The sequence below is a fragment of the Atractosteus spatula genome, chromosome 1, assembly GCF_055471065.1.
Source record: "Atractosteus spatula isolate fAtrSpa1 chromosome 1, fAtrSpa1.hap1, whole genome shotgun sequence".
In the NCBI taxonomy this organism is placed as follows: domain Eukaryota; kingdom Metazoa; phylum Chordata; class Actinopteri; order Semionotiformes; family Lepisosteidae; genus Atractosteus; species Atractosteus spatula.
This window is the reverse complement of record NC_142706.1, coordinates 63,420,471-63,444,692: the sequence shown is the minus strand read 5'-3', so window position 1 is coordinate 63,444,692 and position 24,222 is coordinate 63,420,471. Positions and strand designations below refer to the sequence as shown.

At 47.7% G+C, this 24,222-nt stretch overlaps 1 protein-coding gene across 2 annotated transcripts; it reads right to left on the bottom strand.

Annotated features, from left to right (window-relative positions):
• Positions 1 to 705: 705 nt before the first annotated feature.
• On the bottom strand, positions 706 to 22,586 carry LOC148841512 (glutaminase kidney isoform, mitochondrial-like). Of its 2 annotated transcripts, none has more exons than XM_088915706.1 (18): positions 21,500 to 22,586; positions 17,379 to 17,478; positions 15,496 to 15,617; positions 13,628 to 13,757; positions 12,940 to 13,019; positions 12,394 to 12,557; positions 11,022 to 11,080; positions 8,520 to 8,552; positions 8,366 to 8,424; positions 7,425 to 7,491; positions 7,026 to 7,076; positions 5,736 to 5,912; positions 5,336 to 5,467; positions 4,345 to 4,485; positions 3,291 to 3,352; positions 3,072 to 3,148; positions 2,716 to 2,779; positions 706 to 1,961 (listed from the first exon to the last, which is right to left on the bottom strand). In XM_088915706.1, exons 1-18 carry the CDS (start codon positions 21,703 to 21,705, stop codon positions 1,808 to 1,810), a joined length of 1,878 nt encoding a protein of 625 aa, XP_088771832.1. In that variant the 5' UTR covers positions 21,706 to 22,586; the 3' UTR covers positions 706 to 1,807. The 2 variants fall into 2 exon arrangements, with proteins under 2 accessions (XP_088771832.1, XP_088771838.1); XM_088915712.1 differs by having other exon boundaries at positions 4,393 to 4,485.
• Between the last annotated feature and the right edge of the window lie 1,636 nt (positions 22,587 to 24,222).

The window sequence follows — 24,222 nt, the reverse complement described above, 5'->3', positions numbered from 1 at the left end:
TCGGCAGTGTAGGAATAATTTTTCACAAAAATGTAATATTACAAGCAGGAGGAGGCCATCGGGGTACTCTGCATGTTTGATGGCCTGTTTATTGTTCCAAAGATCTCATCCAGATGGGTCTTGTAGTGTCCCAGTTTCAACAACTTAAATTGACACCTAGATCCAGACTCCTACCCCCGTTTGTGTAAAAAATGCTTCCTACTCTCAGTCTTAAATTACTTCCTCATTGAAGAAGAAGAACACCACTTCTGAGTATTAATGGTTTTCATTAATTGCAGGATTTTGACAATTTCAGGCTTGTAGAGTGTAATTGGAAGAAAAATCATTTTAATTGTGCCATTTTGTTCAATGATTTTTTTTTCCAGTTTTTTAGTTTGAGTGGACACTGTGGATTATAGTTTAACATCACTGGATCCTCAGACCACAGAATAGTGTTTCATTTCCACTGTCCAGTTTCTTCATTTGCTTATTGTATGACTTAAATTCAAGACACACAGCAGTTTGTAGGACAGGGTATTACTGTCTTAAAGTAAACCTGCATCTTAAGACTAAGGGCAGTGTTCCTTTATTTAAAACACCTTAAATACTCTGCAAACCAGTGCAGTTATTCCAGCTCTGTAAAATTGCAGATGCTATGCTTATTATTTAACCACTGTAAACTCCCCTTTACTTATCTGTGATGGAAGAAGAATGCATGCAAAACGCTTTCATATTGCTCATATTTATTTATATTAGAACAGTATGTACAATACACTCACCATTGAATTTGAAATCCATAGAGAAATATTCCTATTTGTGCATGTAATGTTTAAAAACCAGTGCTGATACTGATAAAGCAGTTGGTGTGAGGTGACACAATTGATCACTATGTTGCTGTTATTTTGCATTTTCTGCAGTTTTTTTTGAAGCAATATTCAGCTCCATTTTGGTGAAACATTTTGGTGAAAATTGCGAATTTTGAACATGATAGATTTCTACACCTGTGCCCCCCACACCTGAACCTACACCTTGTCTTCCTATTGTCCTATTGTCTTGGATTGAAGAGTTGTAGAAGTAAATTAGGGACCAGCTGCGATACACACATCTCTGCCTGCTCTTTATTTGAAGGAGATTGTGCAGACTACCGAGAGAAATACAGCAACAACCAGTCACACTCCTATCCCTTCTGAAAAAGGGGCAGTTGGTGAAGGAAGAATCTCCTGTCTGCTAGACTCACTGCTGCCCTGAGCTGCTTACATTTTACATGAACACTTTTCTGTGTTGCCTCAACCCTTTAGCTAGAGTGGTATTGGGCATCTAGCCCCAATCTAAGTGCAAATCAAAGGAACGATATATTTACACTCAAACAGCTGGGTGCACTAGAATGGGCTTGTGCTAATTGGAATAGAATATTAAGCTGAATTTACAAGGCACTTTCATATCTCAACATCTTTTATATATGAATATAAATATACACGAGGAATATATCACACCTATAGTATAGCGTTCTGTTTAGAAAAATAAATAGAAAAATCAGGCTTCATAACTGTACAAGTGTGCCAGCGGTTTATATTCTCTTAGCGATTGTAGTTCTCTATGTGCTTCCGAAAGGAGCGGGGGGGTTGGGTCATTCCTGGTCCGGCTGGCTCTGCCTCTCGGGTCTTGGCCCGGTGCTGCCAGCGTACCCCGCTCCAGCTGCAGCCGCCTGACTTGGGCCTGTGCAATTGGACCTGCTGTGCACGATCGGAACCAGCAGCTAGAAAACGAAGAGAGGTTGGGGTGGGGGGGGGTGGACGACTGGCACAGCCCTGCCCGGGCCCGTGCCCGCTCACACCATGCCCTCCAGCGTCTCCAGCTTGCCCCGGTCCTCGGCTTCGGAGTTGGGCTCTCGCGGGGAGTAGTGCTGCTGGTACTCTTTCAGCACCTTCACCACGGCCTCGTGCCCAAACTGCACTGCGTCGTCCAGTGGGATGTTGCCCCATCTGAGAAGGGGGGGTGGGGGGAGAGAGAGGGGGTCATTATTAAGCTTTTCAAAAGGAAAAGGGACCTTTAAAAAGCCTTGAGCTCTGCTTTAAGTGAGTGAAACTCAGCAGATGTGAGCCTGGTCAAGATCAGGATGGGAGACCTCCTGGGAAAAACTAACATTGCTGCTGGAAGAGGTGTTCATGGGGCCAGTAGGGGGCGCTCACCCTGCGGTCTGTGCGGGTCCCTAATGGCCCAGTATAGTGACGGGGACACTATAGTCTAAAAAGGTTTCATCCTTCAGATGAAATGTAAAACAGAGGTCCTGGTCATCTCTCTGTGGTCATTAAAAATCTCAGGGTGTTTCTCTAAAAGAGGCGTTAGTTACCCTGATGTCCTGGACAAATTTCTCTTTGATCTTTAACAATTATGGCCTCCTTGTAATCCCCATCTATGAACCGGCTTCATGTGTCTCTGTTCTCCTCCCCACTGATAGCTGGTGTGTGGTAGGGGTACTGGCGCACTCTGGCTGCCTCATCCAGGTGGGGACTATATACTGGTGGTGGTGGTGGAGGGGAGTCCCCATTAACTGTAAAGCACTTTGAGTAGAATCTCCAGAAAAGGGTAAGGAATTATTATTTTTTCTTATTATTTTAAAGGACCTCAGAACTCAGCTCAAAGGGAGCATGTTAACTGCAAGACTGCCTGTGACAGCCTGCGTTTCCTCGCGTCTCACAGCGGGGTGGAGGAGTCAGGGGAGGTCCTTGTGGTTACCTGTCCTTGACGAAGGGGTTGACCTTGCAGGTGTCGGTGAGGAACAGCACCACCTCCACATGACCTGCGGAGAGAGACAGGCTGGGTAGTAACTGAGGGGGGACGCGGGACATGCCAGCTGATTGCTGTTCAGTCATGTACGAGCAAGGTTTTTAACATGTGTTCTTGGTCTGTGTTATTCTCTTCCTCTGTGAGGTCCTGCCCTGGCCTCGGTGGGTCGGCAGCTGGCCTGCGTCTGGGCGGAGGTGGAGCAGGGAAAGAGGTTGGCCAGCCCCCCTGATCCCCCCCCCCAGACCCCAGCTGTCTGTGGGACGGGCAGCCGGTGTAGAAGGAAATGTCTGTCCAGGTAGACTCACCCTCAGCGGCAGCCACGTGCAGGGCTGTGCGGGAGTCGTAGTCCTTCTGCTCCATGTTCGTGGCGGAGAGGGCAAACCTGCCGGGGAGAAGGGAGAGAGTGCTTCTCTCTAGACCTGAATCGCTCCAGTAAAATATCCGACTGTATAAATGGGTACAAATTTAAATGTCTTTCTATAAAAGCATTGGCCAAATAAATAAAATGATTAATAATTGCCTACCTTCTTAGAGCAGAGACATCTCCACTGTAGGCAGCAAAGAGTAGGTTGACCACTGATTTGTTCTGAAGAGAAGGAGAAATAAAAACTCAGCTTGAGAGACGATTAAAATCCTAGTCCTTCTCTTGCTGGGCCGTCTGTCAGGCACTATGCTAGACCTGCCTTAATGGCTAATCAGGTTGTGCTTGGCTGCATGGTACCAGGCCTGAAGCTGAATCTGGCACTGGCCGACCACTACCTGCGAGAGAGGGGGGTACAGGGTGCCTTGTGAGTGGGCGTCTGTGGAATTCAGCATCTTGGATTTGGGGACACTTCTGTTTTAAGATGATCTTTTTTGTTGTCTAAAGTTGGAGGTCAAATGGGGCTGACAAATGTAAAGCTAATCACTACAGGTGGGGTTAGTGACCTTTCAAGGCAGTAAAACCAGAATCTAGTATTGTGCCAAAGGACAGCTGCTCATTTCTATTGGTTAATCCTTACAAAGCTGGGTTTCTCCCTACAACACTCTCAAGTTCACGTTATGTTTTGCACACTACTGGCTCTTGCACACAGGCCAACACCAGAGCCCTAGATCCCTCTTTCAGAATTGTGACCTTGAATGTGTACAGACGGGCACGGGGAGTTAATATTAACTTCATCTCTGTCCTGCGTCATGAGTTCGCCTTGCTCAACAGCCACCAACTCACAAAGCCCGAAAAGGATCGACCTGCTGTGGTGGGGGAGGGGGGGGTGCAAGAGGTCACAGCGCAGTTCAGCGAAGGTGTGAAATTAGTTTGAATTTGTTATAAAAAAGGCCATCTTCCAGAGTGCATCTTCCTCAATGCTCTGCCTTCAGGGTGCTTTTAGAATCTAAGTGCAGCCCTGCTCCCTCTCCAGTCTGCTATGAAGGTACTGTATGTGTATCAGATCCTCTACACAGGCCAGAAGGGCTCTTTTTGCCGAGGCTGTCCCTGTCAGTCAGTTATTCCAGAGATGTCCCACACAACAGATGTCTGTAAATTTGAAATGAGCTCCAGGTTCGGTAGCTTTGTTGGGGTGCGCGTGTGATCTCCCTCACCACGGCGTCTGACACCCCTTCCCTAGCAGCCCCTTCTTGCCCTCGTACCCGCACGTCTCCCGGCTCCCTCCGGGGGTCCAGCTTCTTGGCGAAGTGTCTCAGGTTGTCGTAGTTGTGGAAGTTGAATAAGGACACCAGCTCCTAAGGGAGACAGCGAATCGCAGTGATACCTGCAACGCTGTGACTGTGGAAGAGCGTCAGGTGTTCTCTCACAGCACCGTGGCCGACTCCTAGCGGAACAGCTTTGCCAACACTCATTCTCCTTTTCAGAGACCTCCGGGACATGGCAGAGATCATGCGACCTTTAGCAAGCGTCACAGCGCCCTGCAAGGGTCACGTGACCTTAAGAACAGAGCAGTGATCACATGACCCTTAGTACACCCTGCAGCAAAGGTCACATGACCTTTAACGCGTGAGAGCAAAGATCACATGACCGCTGTCTGGTTGTCTGGTGCATATTACACATACTAAAGCTCATGTGACCATTAGTTTGCATTGCAGCAAAAGTCACACAACCTTAAGTACAGTACATGAAATATGTACTAGACAGCCTTTAGTACGTGTTGCAGCATAAGTGAGGCAACCTTTAGTATGCATTGTGGCAGAGATCACTCAGAACTTTGACTTTTACTAGGAGTGTTTCTGAAAGGTCCTGAGTAGTGTGTGGACAGCTGAGCTGGAGGGATGTGTGTAGGCTCTACAGATGTTGCCAGATGTTGCACCCATTTTATGAAGGCATCCAAAGAAATACCATCACACACCAGTTTCTGTCTTGGCAGAGGTACAGTTCAGAAAGTCATTCTCTGGACAAGCGGGTGTGCATAATTTTAATTTTGAAAAAAATACCACTGCAGAAGTCAAATAGGGAAACTAAGATGCAAAAAGAGATGGCTAGTATTTTGTTTCTAGATAGGTGCCGAATCTTCTACCTCAGTAGACGGGAGCGCTCAGGTGGTTGTATTCCCTGTGCTCATAGCAGGGATGTTCTTACCTGGCAGAAGTGGATTCCCCGGACACTGTTGCCCACCTTGTCCAGTGGTGGTGACCAGCACATCAGGCCCATAACGTTGGGCACCACCAGCAGAACAGCCCCGGAGACCCCCGACTTCGCAGGAAGGCCCACCTGAGAGACGACAGGACCACGTCACTGGGTTTTTTTTTGGTACAGGAACCACTACTATGTACCCAAAGTCAAATACATGCAAGTGTGCTTACAGTGCCTAATGGGGCAATGTCTGATGGGTGTTAAGGTCAGGCGGTTAGTTTTGGGGGTCCGGTGGGGGTTAGGGTCAGGGGGTTAGTTTAGAGGATATGATGAGGGCTAAGGTCAGGGAGCTGGTTATTGGGATGATGGGGGTTAAGGTCGGGGGGTAGTTATGGGGGTCACTCACGTGAAAGGCAAACTGCCCTGAGAAGTCGTACATGCCACAGGAATGCATGAGGCTCAGAGTGTTGCGCACCGCCTCTGCGCTGAGGACCCGCTCGCCTGTGATTGGACAGATGCCTCCGTTGGCCAGTGTGGCTGCCATCACGCTGCCAGACTCACACGTCACCTCGATGGAGCAGAGCTGGGGAAAGAGCTGCATGTTTCACTAGACTGCACAGTCTGGTACAGCACAGTCCAGCACAGCACTGTACAGTCTAGTACAGCACAGTCCAGCACAGAGCTACACAGTATGGTACAGCACTGTACAGTCTAGTACAGCACAGAGCTACACAGTCTAGCCCAGCACACTACAGTCTAGTACAGCACAGCACAGCACAGTATAGTACAGCACAGAGCTACACAGTCCAACACCACACTGTACAGTCTGGTACAGTGCAGTCCAGCACAGCACTGCACAGTCTGGTACAGCACAGTCCAGCTACACAGTGCTACAAAGTCCAGCACAGCACTGCACAGTCTAGTACAGCACAGTCCAGCACAGCACTGTACAGTCTGGTACAGCACAGTCCAGCACAGAGCTACACGGTCCAAAACAGCACTGTACAGTCTAGTACAGCACAATCCAGCACAGCACAGTCCAATACAGTTACACATACAGTTAGCACTGCACAGTCTAGTAATGCACACTCCAGCACAACACTACCAGCCCAAGTGTGCAGCAATTTAAAGATGAGTTAATCCCAGGGCTTCCCTATTGATGTTTGAAGTAAACCAACATCCCCATAGAATTTAAATATTTAATTGTAGACAGGAACAGGACAAACACTGTCTGTTTGAGAGATCCCAGACTCCTACAGTTGCTTTTGTCTTACTAGTTTGAGAAGTAGAAGCCTTGCAAACTGCAGGCTTGTAGGCAGGAGGCAACATGTTAGATCTTGTTATATTTCACTGCCAGGCTGGAAGGGAGACATAATGAATTAGACTCAAAGATGAATCATTCAGCACAATGGCACTCGGGTGACAACTAGAGGAGTGGATTCATCCATGAGTTCTGTGTAAGGTGCAAACAGTTTAACTTGAGCAATGCAACAGGGAAACTTGATTGCATGGTGGATAAAACTAATTGCAAATACAGAGACTAAGCTATCGCAGAACAGGGTAAAGTTTGAAAAGAGCATGATAATTCACTGACAGCAAAGTCTTTTAAAAGCATGTTTCACATGCACTGATCAGGGGGCCATAAGTGTGGTATGTGAAGGGACAGGAGTGTAGGGACAAGCAGCAGGAAACTGACCTGGAAGTAGAAGTCCAGCGCAGCAATCATTTCCACTCCACTCGGGAAGCACTACACAAAGAGTGGGGGGAGATAGGAGTTAGAGTGCGGCATAGGGAGGCTGGCGATTTTTTTGTGAAATATTTTGGACTAAAATCTGTGGCAGCACGGGTATTAATGGATGTTTGTTGGTCCGAGGGGAATTTCATCAGAAAAAATGGGATTAGGTTAGCCCGAGAGCCTGGCAGCCACTGTTTCAAAATCCCATGCTAAGGCAATAAGATCGAGCCAGCGTGTGCCTGGGGTTGCTCATTAACGGTCAGAACACATTTTGCCTTTCTTTCTCCTAAGCCCGAACAGCAGATGGCAGCAGTGAGTCAGGAAGGCTGTGAAGCCTCAGTCCTTTCCCAGAACACTTACTTTTTTTTCCTTGAGGTAATATCCTATCGCAAAATTCCTGTCGCCTGTCTCCTTTTCCGACTGGAACCTGCAAACCACATTCATTGATACTGGATTAGTTCCAGTGGATGCCAAATGCATTGGTGGCTTTTCAGTCAATAAAATCCTTGAAATAAGATTATTCACTGTTTTAAACCGTCTGAACTGAGTGCTACTCCCACGGAGGATTTAGGTTAAGAAAAACTAGAAGGTAAAGTCATCAATGAATCCTTTGCTGAGAAAACACACTGTTTAATACTAATAGTACAAAGGGGAATTTTTTTTAACTTTACCTCAGGTCTTTACTGTATCTTGTCATTCCAGATCTAAATGCAAAACTCCCTTTCAAATAGTGCGCTCTCGATCTGTATCTTTACAGCTTAGACAAGGTAGAGCTAATTGAACACCCCGGCTAATTACAATAAACCATTTTAGTTCATTTATATAAGTCAGTAATCCTAGTTATCATTGACCATCCATCCCTTTTCTACCTGCAATACAGTGTTGCATGGGAGCTGGAGCTTGTCCCAGCAAGCACCACGTGCAAGACGGGGTACACCCTGGACAGGACACCCTGGACAGGATGCCAGTCCACGGCAAGGCAGATGCATGCATTTGTACCCAGGCCAATTTTCCCAGAAGCCAGTAAACCTACCAGTATGTCTTTTGACTGTGGAGGGGAAAGCAGAGCACATGGAGCAAACCCTCGTGAACACTGGGAGAACATGCAAACTCCCCACAGATAGTTCTCCAGGAACTGAACCCAGGGCCATACCGCTGCGCTACCCTGCGATCATTGTGCTCAGTTCTACTGGGACTGCGCACTGGGATCTCCATAGCGGACTGTCTCTGGCCTCACAAGGCATTGCTGGAGGCTGTATTTTAAAGCCATTCCCCTAGATCAGCCAGGAAGTGGCACTTACGTGGCATTGCTGAAGCCCACAAACTCTCTGCCCGCCATCTTCATGAGGAACTCCATCACCTGGGAGAGGACAACAGTCAGGCCTTTAGTTGCAAGAGCAAGCTAGCCTGAGCTGCTGCGATACTAATGCTGAAACGAGCATGGGAATTACTCACGCAATCAAACTTCTCAGCCTTGTTCGAGCCAGGCTGCGGGGAAAAGTAGAACAGAGACAGAATCACTCATTTGTATCTTACTATTCACATTTATAACTATTTAAAGGGAAACCGCAATCCCAGTTTCTCAAACTGATTATTAAATCTCGGTAACAAAATAAATTCACTGACAGTATAGAAAAAAGTTTACAAATGTCTAATTAAGCACAACATCGTGAACTTTGTGAAAGTACTGCAGGTCACCATGTTGTCACATACACTTGTAGTCTCATCACGGGCAAGAGCGAGAATTCCCACCAATTGTGACGTGGCCCTTCCTGCTCACTAGTCACTAGTGTCCAGAAAAGCACTATATAAGTGTAAGCAATTATTATTATTATAATTGAGCTAGAGAAAGCATTTCATTTTTATACAACTGTTCAAAATAGTGCAATGTGAAGGGGGCCCACAAGGGGGCATTATGGCCCCCATTACAGAGTCACCAGCAGGGTAATCGGTGAGTTAACTGCTAAAGCATTAGAACCCAGTTCTTAAATTCTGGATGGAAGCTGAAGGAGTAACCGGAATAAACTAGGGACACTGAGCTCAGTGCACGGAGATTCCATGGATAAGGTATCAGTCTTGCTTAAGTTCTCTGCCAGCTATGAAGTCTTTCTAAAGGACAAGCCCCTGCCCATGGTGTAGCTGAAGTTAGGAAATGCGAGTCAGCTTTAAACCAAAAGATTTAAGAGGGTTATTACATTTCAGATTTTGACGCTGCCGTTTTGGGGTTTTCCCTTTCTGGTGATCATGTGTAATGTCAGAAGAACACAGCAGCCACATGACTGAAGCAGGCTTTGCAGCCAGCACACTGCGATTTCGCTCTTTCGGTTCTGCGCAGAAGGAACCCTTCTGCTGTTCGCCCTCTTATCCCCTGAGCTGGTCAAGGTGCTGACTGAAACGGTGTGGAAAGATGAAGCCCATCAGCAAACAGCAAGCCTGGGCACAGACTGCCATCGTGTCAGGCACTGCCCACCAGTCCTTCCGCTCATCCAACTGGCACTCCTGCCCCCCTTGGAGAGCATGGCCGAGTGTCTCGGCAGTCTGGCGGCAGCAGCACAGGCCTGTGTCCTGGGGGTGTAGGGGTATTTATGCGATGTGACAGCTTTTTGTCATGGGTGCTTCTTGCTGGGATTTGGGAGGAGGATTCGCTTTCCTGCATCTAGTGGCTCCGGACAAGCGTGGGCTTTGTAACCGCTAAGACTCATGGGACAGGTCTGAGGAAAAGATGTGTGTGCCAGCTCTGTCCTCTCCTCTCTTTCCCCCTCTTCCTGCCTTCTCCCTCCTCCTTTTCTGAGCTGCTTCTTCTCTCTCTCCCTGCATTTCTGCACCACTCCTGCTCTCTTTCTCTCATCCTTGTGTTTTACCCCTCCCATGCCCTCTCTCACTCTTTCTTCATCCCTGCCTCTGCCCCTCTCTCCAGCACCCCCCCCCCATGCCTGCCCCTTGCTGAGGCCAAGGTCAGTGCGCAACAAATAAAAAAGTCGATGGGAAAAACAGAAAGAGAAGTGTGGCAGAGGTTACTGTAACAGAAAAACAGCTCATTGGGAGGCCCTGTCCAAGGGCTGGGCGATCAGGTCCTGATCAGCCAGTGGGACACCAGCATGTGCAGCTCCTGCCACAACACCATCCTGCTCATGGCGGACATAGTTGTTGCAAATTGTAGACCTTTGAAGATGCAAGTTGTGCCTGCACGTATCAATAAACCCCTGCAGTCATTCAGAATAGAAGTCCTGCAGTGTTCTGAACACAGTACATATTGCAGCCCTACCCCTTAACCCTGTAACTAAAACCCACCAAGAAATACCTCCAGGAGCTGTGCCACTGACAGCTACAGTATGTTACAGCACTCCACGGTAATGTGCTGCTCATTTATTCCCTTCAGTGTGCAGATGGGCACCATGAATGCTGAATGCCCACACAACAAGCAGTGTCAGTGTTGGCTTACATGAAAGGGGGCGGCTTTGACGCAGGATTCCCAGGTGGCACAGTCCCCAGCTAGAGCCGAGGCCTATGGGCTGTAGGCCTTGCCCTCCCTCTGACACGGGGGTGAGACTCCCCAGGACCCCAGAGAATGTCCAAGTCTCCTGCAGCAGGAGGCTGCTCTTTTGCTGCAGAGGGCTTGTGCATTGTCAATTACATATTGACAATGGGGAAGAGTGCAGACCTCTAGCACTTTTGTGCAAAAGAGAAATATTCCTCTGTGTGCTTGCACTGGCTGATCGAAGAGTTCTTGCTGCTGATCGGAGAGGCTGAGGTGCTGAACACTGCTGCTCTGGGCAGCGTCATGCTTGTGACGCAGCACTTATCTCCACAGGGTTGTGGACCTGGCTGGATCTGTCACTCCCACACAGCAGCGTGGGACGGCTGTTTGCTCAGTGCCAGCTGACATGCGACGGAGGTGTCATGCGTAAGCACACAATTCTACAGTTCAAGCTGTCTCGCTCACTGGGTCATCTTTACCTTGATAAGAGAGCTGATGACAATGGCGCCTGCGTTCACCATTGGGTTGTGGGGCTTATCTGAAAGAAAAAAATGGAGAGCATGGCCAAATGACAGTTAGATACAGCTGCCTTAACACTGTGTGGAAAAGCCTGACCCTGATATATTCACTCAGTGACATTATCACCTATGAACCTCCACAGCCTTGGTTTGCTTGTGGAGTTAGCAACTGTGCGGAGGGGACGGTGTACGACCCATTGTTGGGAGATGCCTCTTAGACCGCAATCCCAGAAGAGGACAAGTTTTGTTCATCACAGGTTGTGAGACCTTGTCACCTTGTTGAACCAGTTCTTCTGACTTGAGTGCACCAACACATCCCAGTTACAGCACTCTGCGGTGATGTGCTGCTTGTTCATTCCCTTCAGTGTGCAGATAGGCACCAGGGATGCTGAATGCCCACACACCAAGCTGTGCCAGTGATGGGGCACAGAAGCAGTTCCTGGAATGAGGGGTGCAAGGTGCATGAGCTGGATTTTTTCATGGGTGTCTGACTCTACGAAATTAATGACTGCTGTTTGATGTTTGTACTTTTTTCAGTAATGACGCAATGTCAGAGAAACTGGGTGGACTGTTGAAGAAGTTGTGAGGAACCCTGCTCATCTGCGTTGCTCATACTGTGGATGACCACATGCCAGGCCTTCTCTGCTTCAGGGTCTCGTTTGAGAAGGTCTAGGTGACCCCTCTGTGATGTTTCTAGTATTTGCAATTATTAATTTTTTTTTAAATTTACTTAAATGAAGTCTCTGCTTTAATGATGAAGCAAACAAGTCAGGGTATGAAGGAAATAAGGGAGTGGTAATGAATAAGCCTGTTTGACTGGGTAAGCCTTGTAAAACCATATGAGGCATGAAAAATATTAATTTACGCAATCATCATATTTGTATTATTGCAAATAGTGCTTCTGTTTTAAGAGCTCTTGAAGATATCCTGAGGGATGGATAGGATGTCCAGGTGGTGGCCATTCACCTTTCAGTGGGAACATGTGTCCATGTGACCATCTTTGTAGGCAGCTTCATATTCACAGTACGACAGCCCACCAATCCAGTGCAGACAAAGAGCACATGACTCTTCCCTGGATGGGACACATCCATCGCAGAGCCCACCCCAAGCAAACGCTGGGCCCCATCCAGACAGACTGGGTCTGGAACAACTGGGGTGAAGTTTCTCACTCAGGGTACAACAGCAGTGTCTGCTACAAGGGCTCAAGCCCTCAGCCTATCAATTATGGGTCCAGAGACTTACCCAGCATGCTACACTGTTCTGTTCCCCTGACTGCCACTCTAGGACCACAGATTTTAGAAACATCCACAGCAAAAAGGCTGAGAAGACTGACCTTCCTCATTGAGGAACAGCTTGTTGAACTTTAGCCCGCTAGGCTCCTTGCCCACGTATCTGTGCACGCGCTCCGTGCCTGCCTCGTGCAGCGCAATGGCGTACTCCAGGGGCTTCACGCAGGACTGCAGGCAGAACGGCACCTTGGTGTCGCCCACAGAGTGCCTGCGAGAGACCACAAGAGAGAGGAACACTCAGAAGGGGGAGATCAAATTCAGGAAGTGGCAAGAGCAGAAAACGGTACAATAAGAGCAAGATGCATCCATCCTCCAAAGATCGTAAAGAAACAATTTCCAAATGAACAAAAGCTCAGAAGCGCAAGAAACATCCTACACTTTTGTTCTCCCATCCAGCATTTTCTTGAGGGATTCCAGGAAGCTGGTTTCAGTGAAAGATGCAGTCCTGCAATGCAGTAAAAACGCTCTGACCTGGGCTGTGCTCTAGGGGACAGAGCAGCACGGACAGTGCACCCAGAATCAGGGCAGCCAGGGAAGAGGTGGCGCTTTGAAACCGCAGCAGGCAAACGCAACACACAGCCGGTTCTCACCTCTGTCCGTCCACTGTGCACAGAGAGACCCCCCACAGGTCAGGGCTGAACTTGGCCAGCTGTGGAATGTAGTCGGCAACCTGCAGGGACAGACGTACAGGGGGCCGGAAGTGAGGCTGCGGCAGGACACAGGCCGGCAGTGCAGCTAGGGGCCGTGGGCTGGACAGCGGGCATGTGTGATGGACATTGTTTGGCTGGCGTGCGTGCACGTGTGTGAGCGTGTGGCCAGTGTGTGCGTACACATGGGCTGGCTTGTGTGTACGTGAGCTTGTGCGGCTGTTGTGTGTTCATGTGTGTGGCAGGCATGTGAGTGCGTGTGGCTGGCATATGTGCACGTGTGAGAGTGCGACTGTTGTGTGTGCATGTGTGTGGCAGGCGTGTGAGTGTGTGTGCTGGCCTATGTGTACGTGAGTGGCAGGCGTGTGTGCGCTGGTGTGAGAGCATGTGTGTGGCAGACTTCCCCATCTGCCTGATTATGGCCAGGAGCCAGAGGTCAGAGGAAGGGACAGGGCTCTGTGTGGAGGTGTGAGAAGATGCCATGTATAAGTTGTGGATGATGACTGGCAGGTCTGGATGGACTTTGGTCCTGTGGGGGTCTGTAAGGCATGACAGTCTGTGCCTGCCTGAGGGGGTTTTGTGTTTGGCAGTCTGGGAAGCAGAGTGAGGTGGAAACACACAGGAATCACACCTTCCCCGTGGTCTGTGCCTGGGCGTTGCGGTAGAGCTGGTTGATGTGGGCGGTGAAGGATTCGAAGTCAGGAATGACAAACTTATTCCTGAAGGCCTGGGTCAGCAGAACGATGTTACTGCCCACACACCTGTAAGACAGAGCCATGATGTGTGTTGAGTTTCACTGTGGGGATGGATATACCCGCCTGAAGTTTTAAATCTCTAAAAAACAAAATGCAACAGAATATACAGTGACTGAAAACACTTTCTAAACTGTGCAAATGCAGTGAAAGGGATGTAGGGTGTCTTCCACAACAGCATTCTTCCAATGGCTCATCTTAAGAACATTAGGACATTAGAAACGTTTGAAATGGGAGAAGGTTATTCAGTTAATCCAAGGGTCTCATCCAGCCATTTCTTGAAGGAAACCAAGATGCTGGCTTCCACAACATGGCTGTGCAGCTTGTTCCACACTCCCACAACCCTTTGTGTAAAGAAGTGTTTCCTAATATTGGTATTAAATACACTTCTACATAGCTTCCACACACGTTTGTGCTACACTCTTAATTTGAAAAAGTCTTGGAAAAAAGCCTCTGGGTATTTTACACTGATACACCAGAAATCTGTTGAGACTGTTTTATGATGAAGTAGTTTTTTTTGATCATTTATAATACATGTTGAGCTACTACTTGCGAAATCCGGTCCCTTGCATTCAGACTTAAGATTTTTGACATCAGACACACAAGCACACAGCTGGCACTCACTGGCACACACACACACACACTCCTGATATAATGCTACACACGCTCAGAAACACATGGAAAATGTTCACTCAGTGAGTGCAGGAGATGTATGCTGGTATAATTAGTGGGTGGACAGGCAGGAGGAATGCACATTCTCTCACTACTGGGCAAATGTTCCAAAACACACTCCCAGATGCCATGATAACCCACGTGGGATAATAACTCGCACTGCTCTCCCAGAGCAGAGCTCCTTATTTAGCCTTCAGTGTGTGGGCACTGTTAAGAGCTACTGCCACGCAGATGCCCAGGATCAAGCCTGGAGAGCATGTTCCCTTCCCTTCTACTTGTGTTGTGAACAGATATGACAACAAGTCGCCCTCCTAAGATTAAGACTCACCGCAGAAGCAAGGACACATCTTGAAATCAAGACACAACAGCCTCGAGTCACGAGTGGATAAACAGAAAAGAAGCCGCCTCTTTCTGGAAGCTGCAGCTGTTATCTGTCAAACTGCTCTCTCCGAAACTGTCACCCAACATGCCCTCCTCCTCCCACCACGCGCCCCTCCCTCACTACAAGAAACTAAATATAGTTCTTCCATTGAGGAATCTCACATATCATCACTGTCTAAAGTTGCATAACCCACAACACATTTCCCCTCCTGGACGGATCGCGTCATTCCAGCTCGGATTTCTGGTGTCTTCCATGGACCGAAACGCTCCGGTCCGGCATCTAAATTATAAAATGAAGCCGAATTAGAAAGACTTGCAAAGAGAGTTCTGTTTTCAGCCGTCTCGTAATGATCAGAGCCGGGGAGAAGCTGTACATGTCCAGTGTTGTTGAAGTCATGCAGAGAGGAGTGGAGAACATCGCTCTCTGTGTCTTTACTGGACGTGGGGAAAGCAGGGAGGAAGAGAGAGAATGAATGGTGTCGGTCAGGACTGTGAGAGAGAGGAAGAGGGAGGATGAGAAGATGGAGAATAAGGTAACCAGAGGAAAGTGGCCAGAGCTGGGGAGGGGGGAATGAGAGAAACACAGGAACTCGGCAAAGGTTGGAGAGCGTGGGAGATGGAGACAAGCGGGGATGAAAGGAAAGAGGGAGAGGGCTGGGCTGACAGACAGTGGAGTTGTGGATCCCGGACTCACTTGCGGAAGAGCTCCCTGTCCATCATGACCCCCCCCACTGTGTCCTGGACAGACTGCCGCAGGAGATCCATGCAGTCCCGCAGCCGGGGGTCAGAGGTCCACAGACCCCTGCTCTTCAGCGCCTGTCCAAACATCAAACACAGCTGGAGCTCAAACTGCAAAGTGCCCAAGGTTTCATAAACTCAGAACAGGCAGACACTGGCACAGCTGCCTTGTAGAATTTCACATCAAAGTGACCTTTAGTCAGCTTTTCCATTCAGTCTGCTGTTTCAGAGCTGGCCTGCTCAGAATGTCATTCTCCACTAAGATATGTTAGAGTGATCATGAATCATTTCTAAATCTGAAATTTACAGACATGAGATATGACAAAACCCATTGCAACTAATGATATTAAGGATTTTAATATGAGAGGGTTTTAAAACCTTGACCTGGCATTATTTAAACTAACAGGAACCGATTTGCTTGGATTCCAAAAAACTATGATGGAATTGTACATTATCCAATAATTCTAGTCCTGTGACAGTGTCAACCCAGAAGGTGGGTGGCTGTAGACTGTCAGACATTAAGCATGGTCCACCTGTCCTCCTTCATGCCTGGGCATTGCCATAAGGTTGGCAGCTCGTGTCAAGGACTGCCCTGATAGCCAAACAATTCCCAGAAAACTCAAGTCCTTCTTTGGAATTTGTCATGAGCCTCTGTGAACTTTGTCTGCCTATAAAAACTCAATACTGCTGAGAAGGGCAGAAGCAATCTACTCGTTCTACACGGTTCTAGACACAAGTGAGACGGCTGACTGCCCAGCAAATGTCAGATCTTGCTTTTAATAGAGTGCAGGGTATGTGTGTGTGTGTTTCATGTGGCTTGCTTAGTCATCGGCTCAGCCAGCCAATCAGAGAGGCTCCCTTCCCCTGACTGGCTGTGACACCCCTAGGAGGAAGTTCTTGTCTTGCTGTGGGGGGGGGGGGGGGGGCAGTCTGTTTGTTGTTAATGTCGTTCTTACATCATCATCAATGAAATCTAAGTGATGCAACTTGTCACACAGCCTGTGTCATGGATGAACTCCATGGATCCGCATGGATTAACCCCTTCTCTGTCCGAGAGAACTTAAGTCTAGGGCCTGGTCTGGGACACTGAGCTGTTGTATACTACCAGTATTTGTACAACCTCCTGACAGTCCAGTGATATGACCTGGGGTGTCTTTCACTCATATGACAGAGTACTGGCACTTTCAGGTACTCAGCCTGCCCCGCTGCGTGGAGACCTGACTGAGATGCTGGCACGTGGTAACCACATCTCTTTTCATTTGAAAGATGGGGGACCAGTGGGGAACATCAAAATGATAAGTCTGCAAGCGCGTGACAGTCTTTCTATCATGGTGGGCCTGCACCAGTGCTTCCTGCATTAGTGTGTTTGTGCACCAGTATCGGCCTGTGTACAAATGAGATGCTGGCTGGACATCTGTCCACCTACAAAGTTGCTGGGGGGACTAACGTTCACAAAATGGGGTCTCTAACCCTGGCCCCAGGAGGGCTGAGATGGGGGAGAGGGCAATTTTTTCTCATTCTCATTTCCTTTCTTTCTCAGCTGCACCACTTCCTGTTGGCAGAGGCTTCACACGTAGTTAAACAGGCAGGCATCTCAGAACAACCTGTTGATTGCTTTTTTGTTTTCAGTCCAGCACACCTAGGGAGTTTAAAAAAAAACGTTCACGTTTCCTATTTTCTGCTCTGCTGCTGCCTTGCTGATTTTTATGGACGGACGCCAGCTGATCAACCCCCCCACCCCTTTGCGGAAGTGTTTTTCCAAGCCGACTGCTGAACCTGGGAATGTGCAAGTGCGCGCGGCAGAGAGAATCAGATCTGGGCCCGTGCGTGAGAACTCACGGCGATGAAGCGTGCCACCGGGATCTGCTCCTCCCCCTCCGTGATGGTGTAGAACAGCAGATCCTCCAGCCCCAGGAACTGGCCCTTCTTTGAAGCACCCCTGTAGGGCACAACAATGTGAAAAACGAGTTACTATCTAGGAAAATCACAGGAAAGTAAACCAACTGGAACTTCCCGTGACACGACTCCTGCACACGTGGCTGAGTCAGCCTCGATTTTACATACCGGCAGTTTACGGTTTCTTTATTATTTTAAGCACACGGACACATTGGGAGTGAAACAAAAATGCAAACTCGTGAGTTCAAGTCATGCATCTACCATACCGAGGGATCGTAAGTGCCTTTTTTAAAGAACAGACATCCGGGTTTGAACAATAAGGTGTTATTAGAAACCTTAAACAATTCTGCCTCCTCCTTTACAAACCCATGTTGTTTTCTGGTCACGGTTTCACTATGTCCTAAAAGACCTCAGAGCCTTGCTGATGTGTCCTGCTGTCGAAAAGTATTACATGTGTTTGTGAGTGCCAGTCTTAACATTGTGCATATATTGCACAGAATGGCTGTACTCTGTTCTATAGAATAGAAGGATCTAATAGTGCTCACAGGTGCAGAGCATCCTGGCTCAGGTACCAGCACTGGAAGGGATGACGGACCTGGTGCCTTTTGTAAGGTATCACAATTTCAGTACGGGACCTCAGTAGACAAACATGAGACAGACAAAACTCTGGGAAAACAGCCATGAAAGGACCACTGATACAACTTCAAGAATGACTCTTTCCTCCCGATCACCTATCCGGAACAAAGAGCCACTGTGTATCCTGCTGATGTGGATTTGTGCAGCACTTGGTATCATATAAGCCAGGATGAATGGTTTGGGAACAGGGCTCAGAGCAGCGAGCAGGCAGAGACTCTGCCTTTCAGCAGGGTTATAAGAAAACGAAGAATGATTATTGAAGGAGATGCCATGGTGGTGCCGTGGTTAGCATTGCTGCCTTTCAGCACTGCAGGTCTGGGTTCGGTTCCAGACCTGGAGTACTGTCTGTGTGGAGTTTGTATGCTCTCCCCATGTTTGTGTGGGTTTCCTCCTGTAGTCCAAAGACATACTGTTAGGTTAATTGGCTTCTGGGAAAACTGCCCGTTGCTTGATGGGATAGGCTCCAGCTCTCTTGTGACCCTGAAGTGGAAGAAGCAGTTACAAAGAGGAGGGATGGATTATTAATGGAAGGAGGGGGTTATGTCAGTGTAAGAGCCAATTACTAAGCCAATTTTGGATTAACCAGATAACTGGCATTCTTGGCCCCTTATCAGCATCAATGACCACAGACAATGAGATACTGGAATGCATTTGGTTTATATCAAAGCCACCTGGCTGGTGTCTTTCCACTTCACTTGTGTATCTAACAATAGAAACCACTCCTGTGCCCCAGATATTGCATGCTCTGCCTGCCCTACAGCCCAGCCAAAGCCTTCCCTTTGAGAGTTGGAGGGTTCAAACAGACACAGATCATTCTGGCTGGTGGTTGGATTTCATGTGTACAGCTCTGCAGATATCACAGAGCTGGTGCTCCTCTACGGTCTTTGTATAAACTCCCCGTGCCACTCGGGGAATGATACTCACAGTATCATGATGTCACTTCAGCGTTCTTCCCTAGTGCTCTTGGTGTCACATGACTGCAGCTGTACAGGGCAGCAAGTGTGGAGCAGTGGTCAAGGTTCTGGGCTTGAAACTGGAAGGCTGTGAGTTCAGATCCCCAGATACTGCCATGGCTGTACATTTGATGTGAAATGCCTTCATGCCAATTGTCAAGTAAAAAATCCAGCTGTACGCAGATGGAAATCTATTTGGTTAAAGACATCAATCATTCATTCTCTGTGCCTTTCAGGTGGAGATATGATCTGCTGAGACCGGTATCTGTTTGCAACCTCTCTTAGGTTCTTCTGTCTGTTGAGTTACGAGAATGCTGCTTGTTTCCCTGAACAGGCCGTGAACAGGCAGAATCTGCCACTCTCCTGTTTGTTCTCCAGATAAGGCAATTGTTGTCTTAGCTGCAGCCAGTTCAGCAGTCCTGCAATCCTGCAATCCTGCGTCAAGACAAATACCGGAGGTGTTTGTCTTTTACCAGTAGGGCATCTGCTCATTTACACGTTGAAAATTAATGCTTTGACCTGTTGCTGTCTGTATATTTGCTATTTACTGAATACATGGTATTTCTGTGATGGACTGGTGTATACCACTGAGCCTGTAGCTGGCTGGTTAGGAAATGGGTGGAGGGATAGTCAGTATTGCTGAAGACAGCAACAGCAAACAACCCACAGACCCACTGTGAAAAGAAACCAGGTCACTTTACTTTACAGCATGAAGCAGACACATCTTAATGTTGACCCTGAACTGCTAGAATTCTTCTTCTTATTATTATTATTTATGTAGATGGCACTGCAGTTCCAAACCCTGGGACTCGGGACCCCACACCTGCTGGTGGACATGCTGGCTGAGGTCTTTACTTAATTGAATCCATAACTGAACTAGGAGTTGAAATAACAGCTAGATTGGAGCCTCTGTGTGTTTTTTTTTCGACTCGTAATTTGGAGATGTTAAGTTACTTATGTGGGCAGCCAGGTAGCGCAGTGCTGGGCCCTGGGTTCATGTTCTGGGGTGCTGTCTGTGTGGAGTTTGTATGTGCTTCCAGTGTTTGGACGGGTTTCCTCAGGGTGCTCCGGCTTCCTCCCGCAGTCCAGAGACACGCCGGTAGTTTAATTGGCTCCTGCGAAAACTGACCCTGGTGTGAGTGTGTGCGTGTCAGTGTTCCTGCCCTGTGATGGACAGGCAGACAAGGGAGACTAACCCTTTCACAGAATCAATACAATGAAAGGATAAAATAGTTATCAAAATAATGCAGACTCTGGTACAATGGTAAAGTACTCGCCTATCACCAAATAATCACACTTTTGATATGTTGGTAGGATTATATCACCAGGCAGCAATGCAGGTATTTGAATACAAGTGCAAAGAAGATATAATTCGTCGTCGCAAATTCAAATTCAAAAGCTGATTCAAGACGGAGATCGTCAGTGGAGAGTTCACTGACTTTATTAACGCAGCTTATTTAGAAGGGAAGAGAGAAATCTTATTAGATCTTATTAGAGACCTACAGAGAGACAGGGAAACCTACTTCATAACCTTTTAGAAATAAAATACTTTCTGAGCACCGACGAGGTCCCGAGGCCTTTGCGATTTTCAAAGCTTGCATTGTGAAAATTGCGTTCATCTATCCCCACGTTAAACAGATCGGAGACGCTGGACAGCCGTGTTACAGCACCCGTGCCCTGCCGGTGTCGAGTCTGATATAAACTATTCCGCTATCTATTTCGGGATCTTCACTAACACACCCGACGTTACCTTTAATTAAATACTGAATATTTGTATATATTAGAGTCATATATAATGTAACATCGTGGTACGAAATAAAGAACATCGAGATCTCGGAAGTTTTATTCGGTATAAAAATCAACGCACGTCATGTTCTGCTTGGTTCAGGGCAAAAATATTTTCCATCTAAAAAGTTAAACTGAAAAACTGACATATATATATGTCAGTTTTATGACATATATATATGTCATAAAACATATATATATGTACATACAGTATAGGCGTTTAATATAGGTACAGGGATAGTGAACGAATCCCCTGTCCCCGCGCGCCTCCGGCTGAGCAGACAGAACTTTCTGGCACAGCCGCGCGCACACATTCTGCCTGCTGGCCCGAACTCGAACAGGTACCGGTAACGTGAACAGACGTCTACATGTTACTATGTATCTACAGTTAATACGTCACGTATTCGCCTATTTTTTGGGAATGGAAATATACAAAATCCCACGCGACGAGGCACCGAGCCGGGTACTTACCGTATAGCACACCTGCATTATTGTGAGACGTAATCATCCACATTTCCTATTACTCAATATGAACTGCGTCATATAACAGTATGTGTGTACAGGATATACACGAGCGATGTGTTGTACTGAACACGAAATGTAAGAGATGAAAAAATCCTAAGCCTTGTCGGAACAGCGCTCAGTCGCCTCTCCCCGTCGTGCTGTCCGGAGCCCCACGCCTGAACTTACCGCTGCCAGAGCGCGTGGTCCCGGTCCACGGCGTTCTGCTGCAGGTGTGACGCCGAGCCCGTGCAGAACTGCCTCCCCGGTCTGCGCCGCCGGGGCGAGGGGCCGCGGCAGATCCCCGGCGCCCCGGCCCCTTTTGGAAAAACATCCCTGACCAGCACGTCCCTGACTCCGGCGTGGGTCGCCCTGAGGAGCCTGAAACAGTGCATCTCCAGACTCGCCGCTCTCGCTCTCGCTCGGCAGAGCCCAGGGGTTACACACACACACAAAAATAAAAACAACTGCGGCGGAGTGCCCGTGTCCGAGCGCTTATCTAGCCCAGCAGAGCGCGCAGCTGCTGCGAGCGCACGACAGGTGGCTGCCCGGCGCCTCTCGAGAACTGTCGCTCAGAAACGCCCAGCCGAGCCCAGGAGCGAGGTGGGCTAACGCAACCACTGTCCCTGAGGCGCGGCCACCAACAACAGGTTAAAAACCTTAGAAGGGAGGCGGTGGCTTTATTAATTACAGGTTAGCCAATGGTCTTGCGTGTTGTGCACTTCCTAGCGCACATAGACTAGCGATCATTTACGATAATAATTCGTATTTTGCCTTTTATTTTTTTTTTTACCCCACCAGAGAAGGAGTGATAGTGATCACGAGAGCGGAGCAAAGTCTCAGGCTCGCGAAAAACAGCGACTGTAGCTACGTCACAGCACAAAATCTCTAAAACGGAGAGAAAAGAAAGGTTCTAATACACTCTAACTCATATGTACCACCTACTCCGTCAGGTTCATCTTCCAATTCAGCGCACTGGTAATAGTTTCGGATGACGTTTTTCCGAGAGGAATGTTCTGTGAGCTTCAGCAAGCGCCCTTCCCGACGCAGTGGTAATTCGATGTGTGTGGTCAGCAAGAACAACAACGATCAGCAGCAATACTGTTAATTATTGTTAATTATTTTAGGGTAAGCTATAAGAAAAACATATTATCTATCCCCAGACATAACAACACCGCGGAGGCGCAAACTGAGATCAGGAGACGAACCTCAGATGACCTCGACCCTACTCTTCGCTGTGTACTAATGCCCTGTGTTTAAAACTAAAAACGCACATCTTATTGGCACCTGCGGCTTACGCTTGAAAGAGTGCTGGAAGGTGCCACAGCACCCACTGACTCATCCACCGAGCCAAGAGGGTTAGAAAAAAGCACGGTTTGTCCTGTTTCTCGGATCCTTGATCTAACCTGGTACCTCATGTGATAACCAGTACCTTTTGCCCCTCGTCTAAGGGTACAACAGGGATTTCGACGCGCGACAGCCTGTTTTTCAATTTTTCAACACTTATGTCAAAGTTGTCTTTATTTATAAAGTATGAATTTGTACACTCTTAACCCTTAACATGCGCTGTACGTAGCTGCTCCGAGATACTGGAATACAATAGGTCTGAAGAGCAATTCTAAAAAAAGTTGGCAGTGGGTGTTATTACTTAACGTAAATTTAGAACTACCTAAAGCGTAAACCAATTATTCTTGGTTTCCTGGACCGAAGGAGGGTGTCAGCTGACGTCTTACAGGCTACGGGGGAGTTAAAGTCGGCTGTTAGACGAGTCTCGTCGAAAACGGCTGTTGAGACCCGTCGGGTGTAGATAATTCAGCTCTGCCTTCTCCTTGAACAGGCTACAGATGTCCTTGTTGAACTGCGCGACTTCCTAACGGGAGTTAATGGCTTGTCGAGGGCCCTACTGACGCCCAGTAAAAGCACTTATAAAGCGCAGCCAGCGAAAACGGAAAGAGCCCAGGCGAGGCTTAAATGTAGCCGGTTAAAAGCTTGGTAATGTATTCGCAAACAATGAAGGTTGTTGCTTAAGATTTTAAGACCCGTGACATGCAGGCGTTTTAAACTCCTAGCAACAGATTCGATTTAGCGTCTAGATGTAGAGCTCTTGCTCATTCGGGTCTGAAATGTTAAAATAAATATACCGTGTACAACACCGATGTTCTGACAAAAATGTGTCCGGTGACAGACAGCACAGCGCATCGCAGTTCTGGAACCGGTTTTGCTTGGCGATGGGCGTGCTCATTTCGGGTGCACGCAGTCAATGAATCAGGTTTGCAGTAGCACGGTGCCAGTCCCTTGCAATTGAAGACTGACACTGGAGCTGTTTAATATGATCAGTATTAACGACCAGATGAGAAAGCCCTATAATAAATATGGTGGATATGCTCAGGCATCTTGAGATAGTGGAGCTACATACTGTAAAATGAAGGACGTGGTAGTTGTTGTAAAAACTGCAATGAATCATGGGGAAAATGTTAAATATAGCTTGCAACATAAAAATACCAAAATATTGAGCTTTACTGTAAGGTACGCAATGACACTGCTGTGGGTAGATCTAGTATGGTGAAACGTGGTATTTCCTAGTTCTAAAATAAAATTACCATGGTACAGACTTCAATGATTTAATGTCTGTGTGTGCTTTTGTCAAGGCAATAGTTAAATCATGCAATTCATTCATCTGAGCTGACCAGCCTGTTGACTGTTTAGCGATGCCCACCCATCCGTGATCAGAAACCGTTTTTTTCCTTATGAGACTCAGCAGCCTGGAGCCCATCGCCAGACTAATTAGAACGCCTGTCTTGTTAAACGATTTGTTTAAAAAGCAAACAAAAACACTTTTTCCCAACCACAATTTCGCCTAAAATAGTTTCGCAGATTATCTTTGGACATTTCGATTGGTCGTGACTCGGCCG

Excerpts from the sequence above, each read along its gene's own strand:
- LOC148841512 (XM_088915706.1), bottom strand. The coding sequence starts at position 21,705 with ATGCACTGTTTCAGGCTCCTCAGGGCGACCCACGCCGGAGTCAGGGAC. Across the intron at positions 12,558-12,939 it reads TGCACAGTGGACGGACAGAG|GCACTCTGTGGGCGACACCA; the intron begins GTGAGAACCGGC and ends GGTCTCTCGCAG. Across the intron at positions 11,081-12,393 it reads GCTGTTCCTCAATGAGGAAG|ATAAGCCCCACAACCCAATG; the intron begins GTCAGTCTTCTC and ends TTTTTCTTTCAG.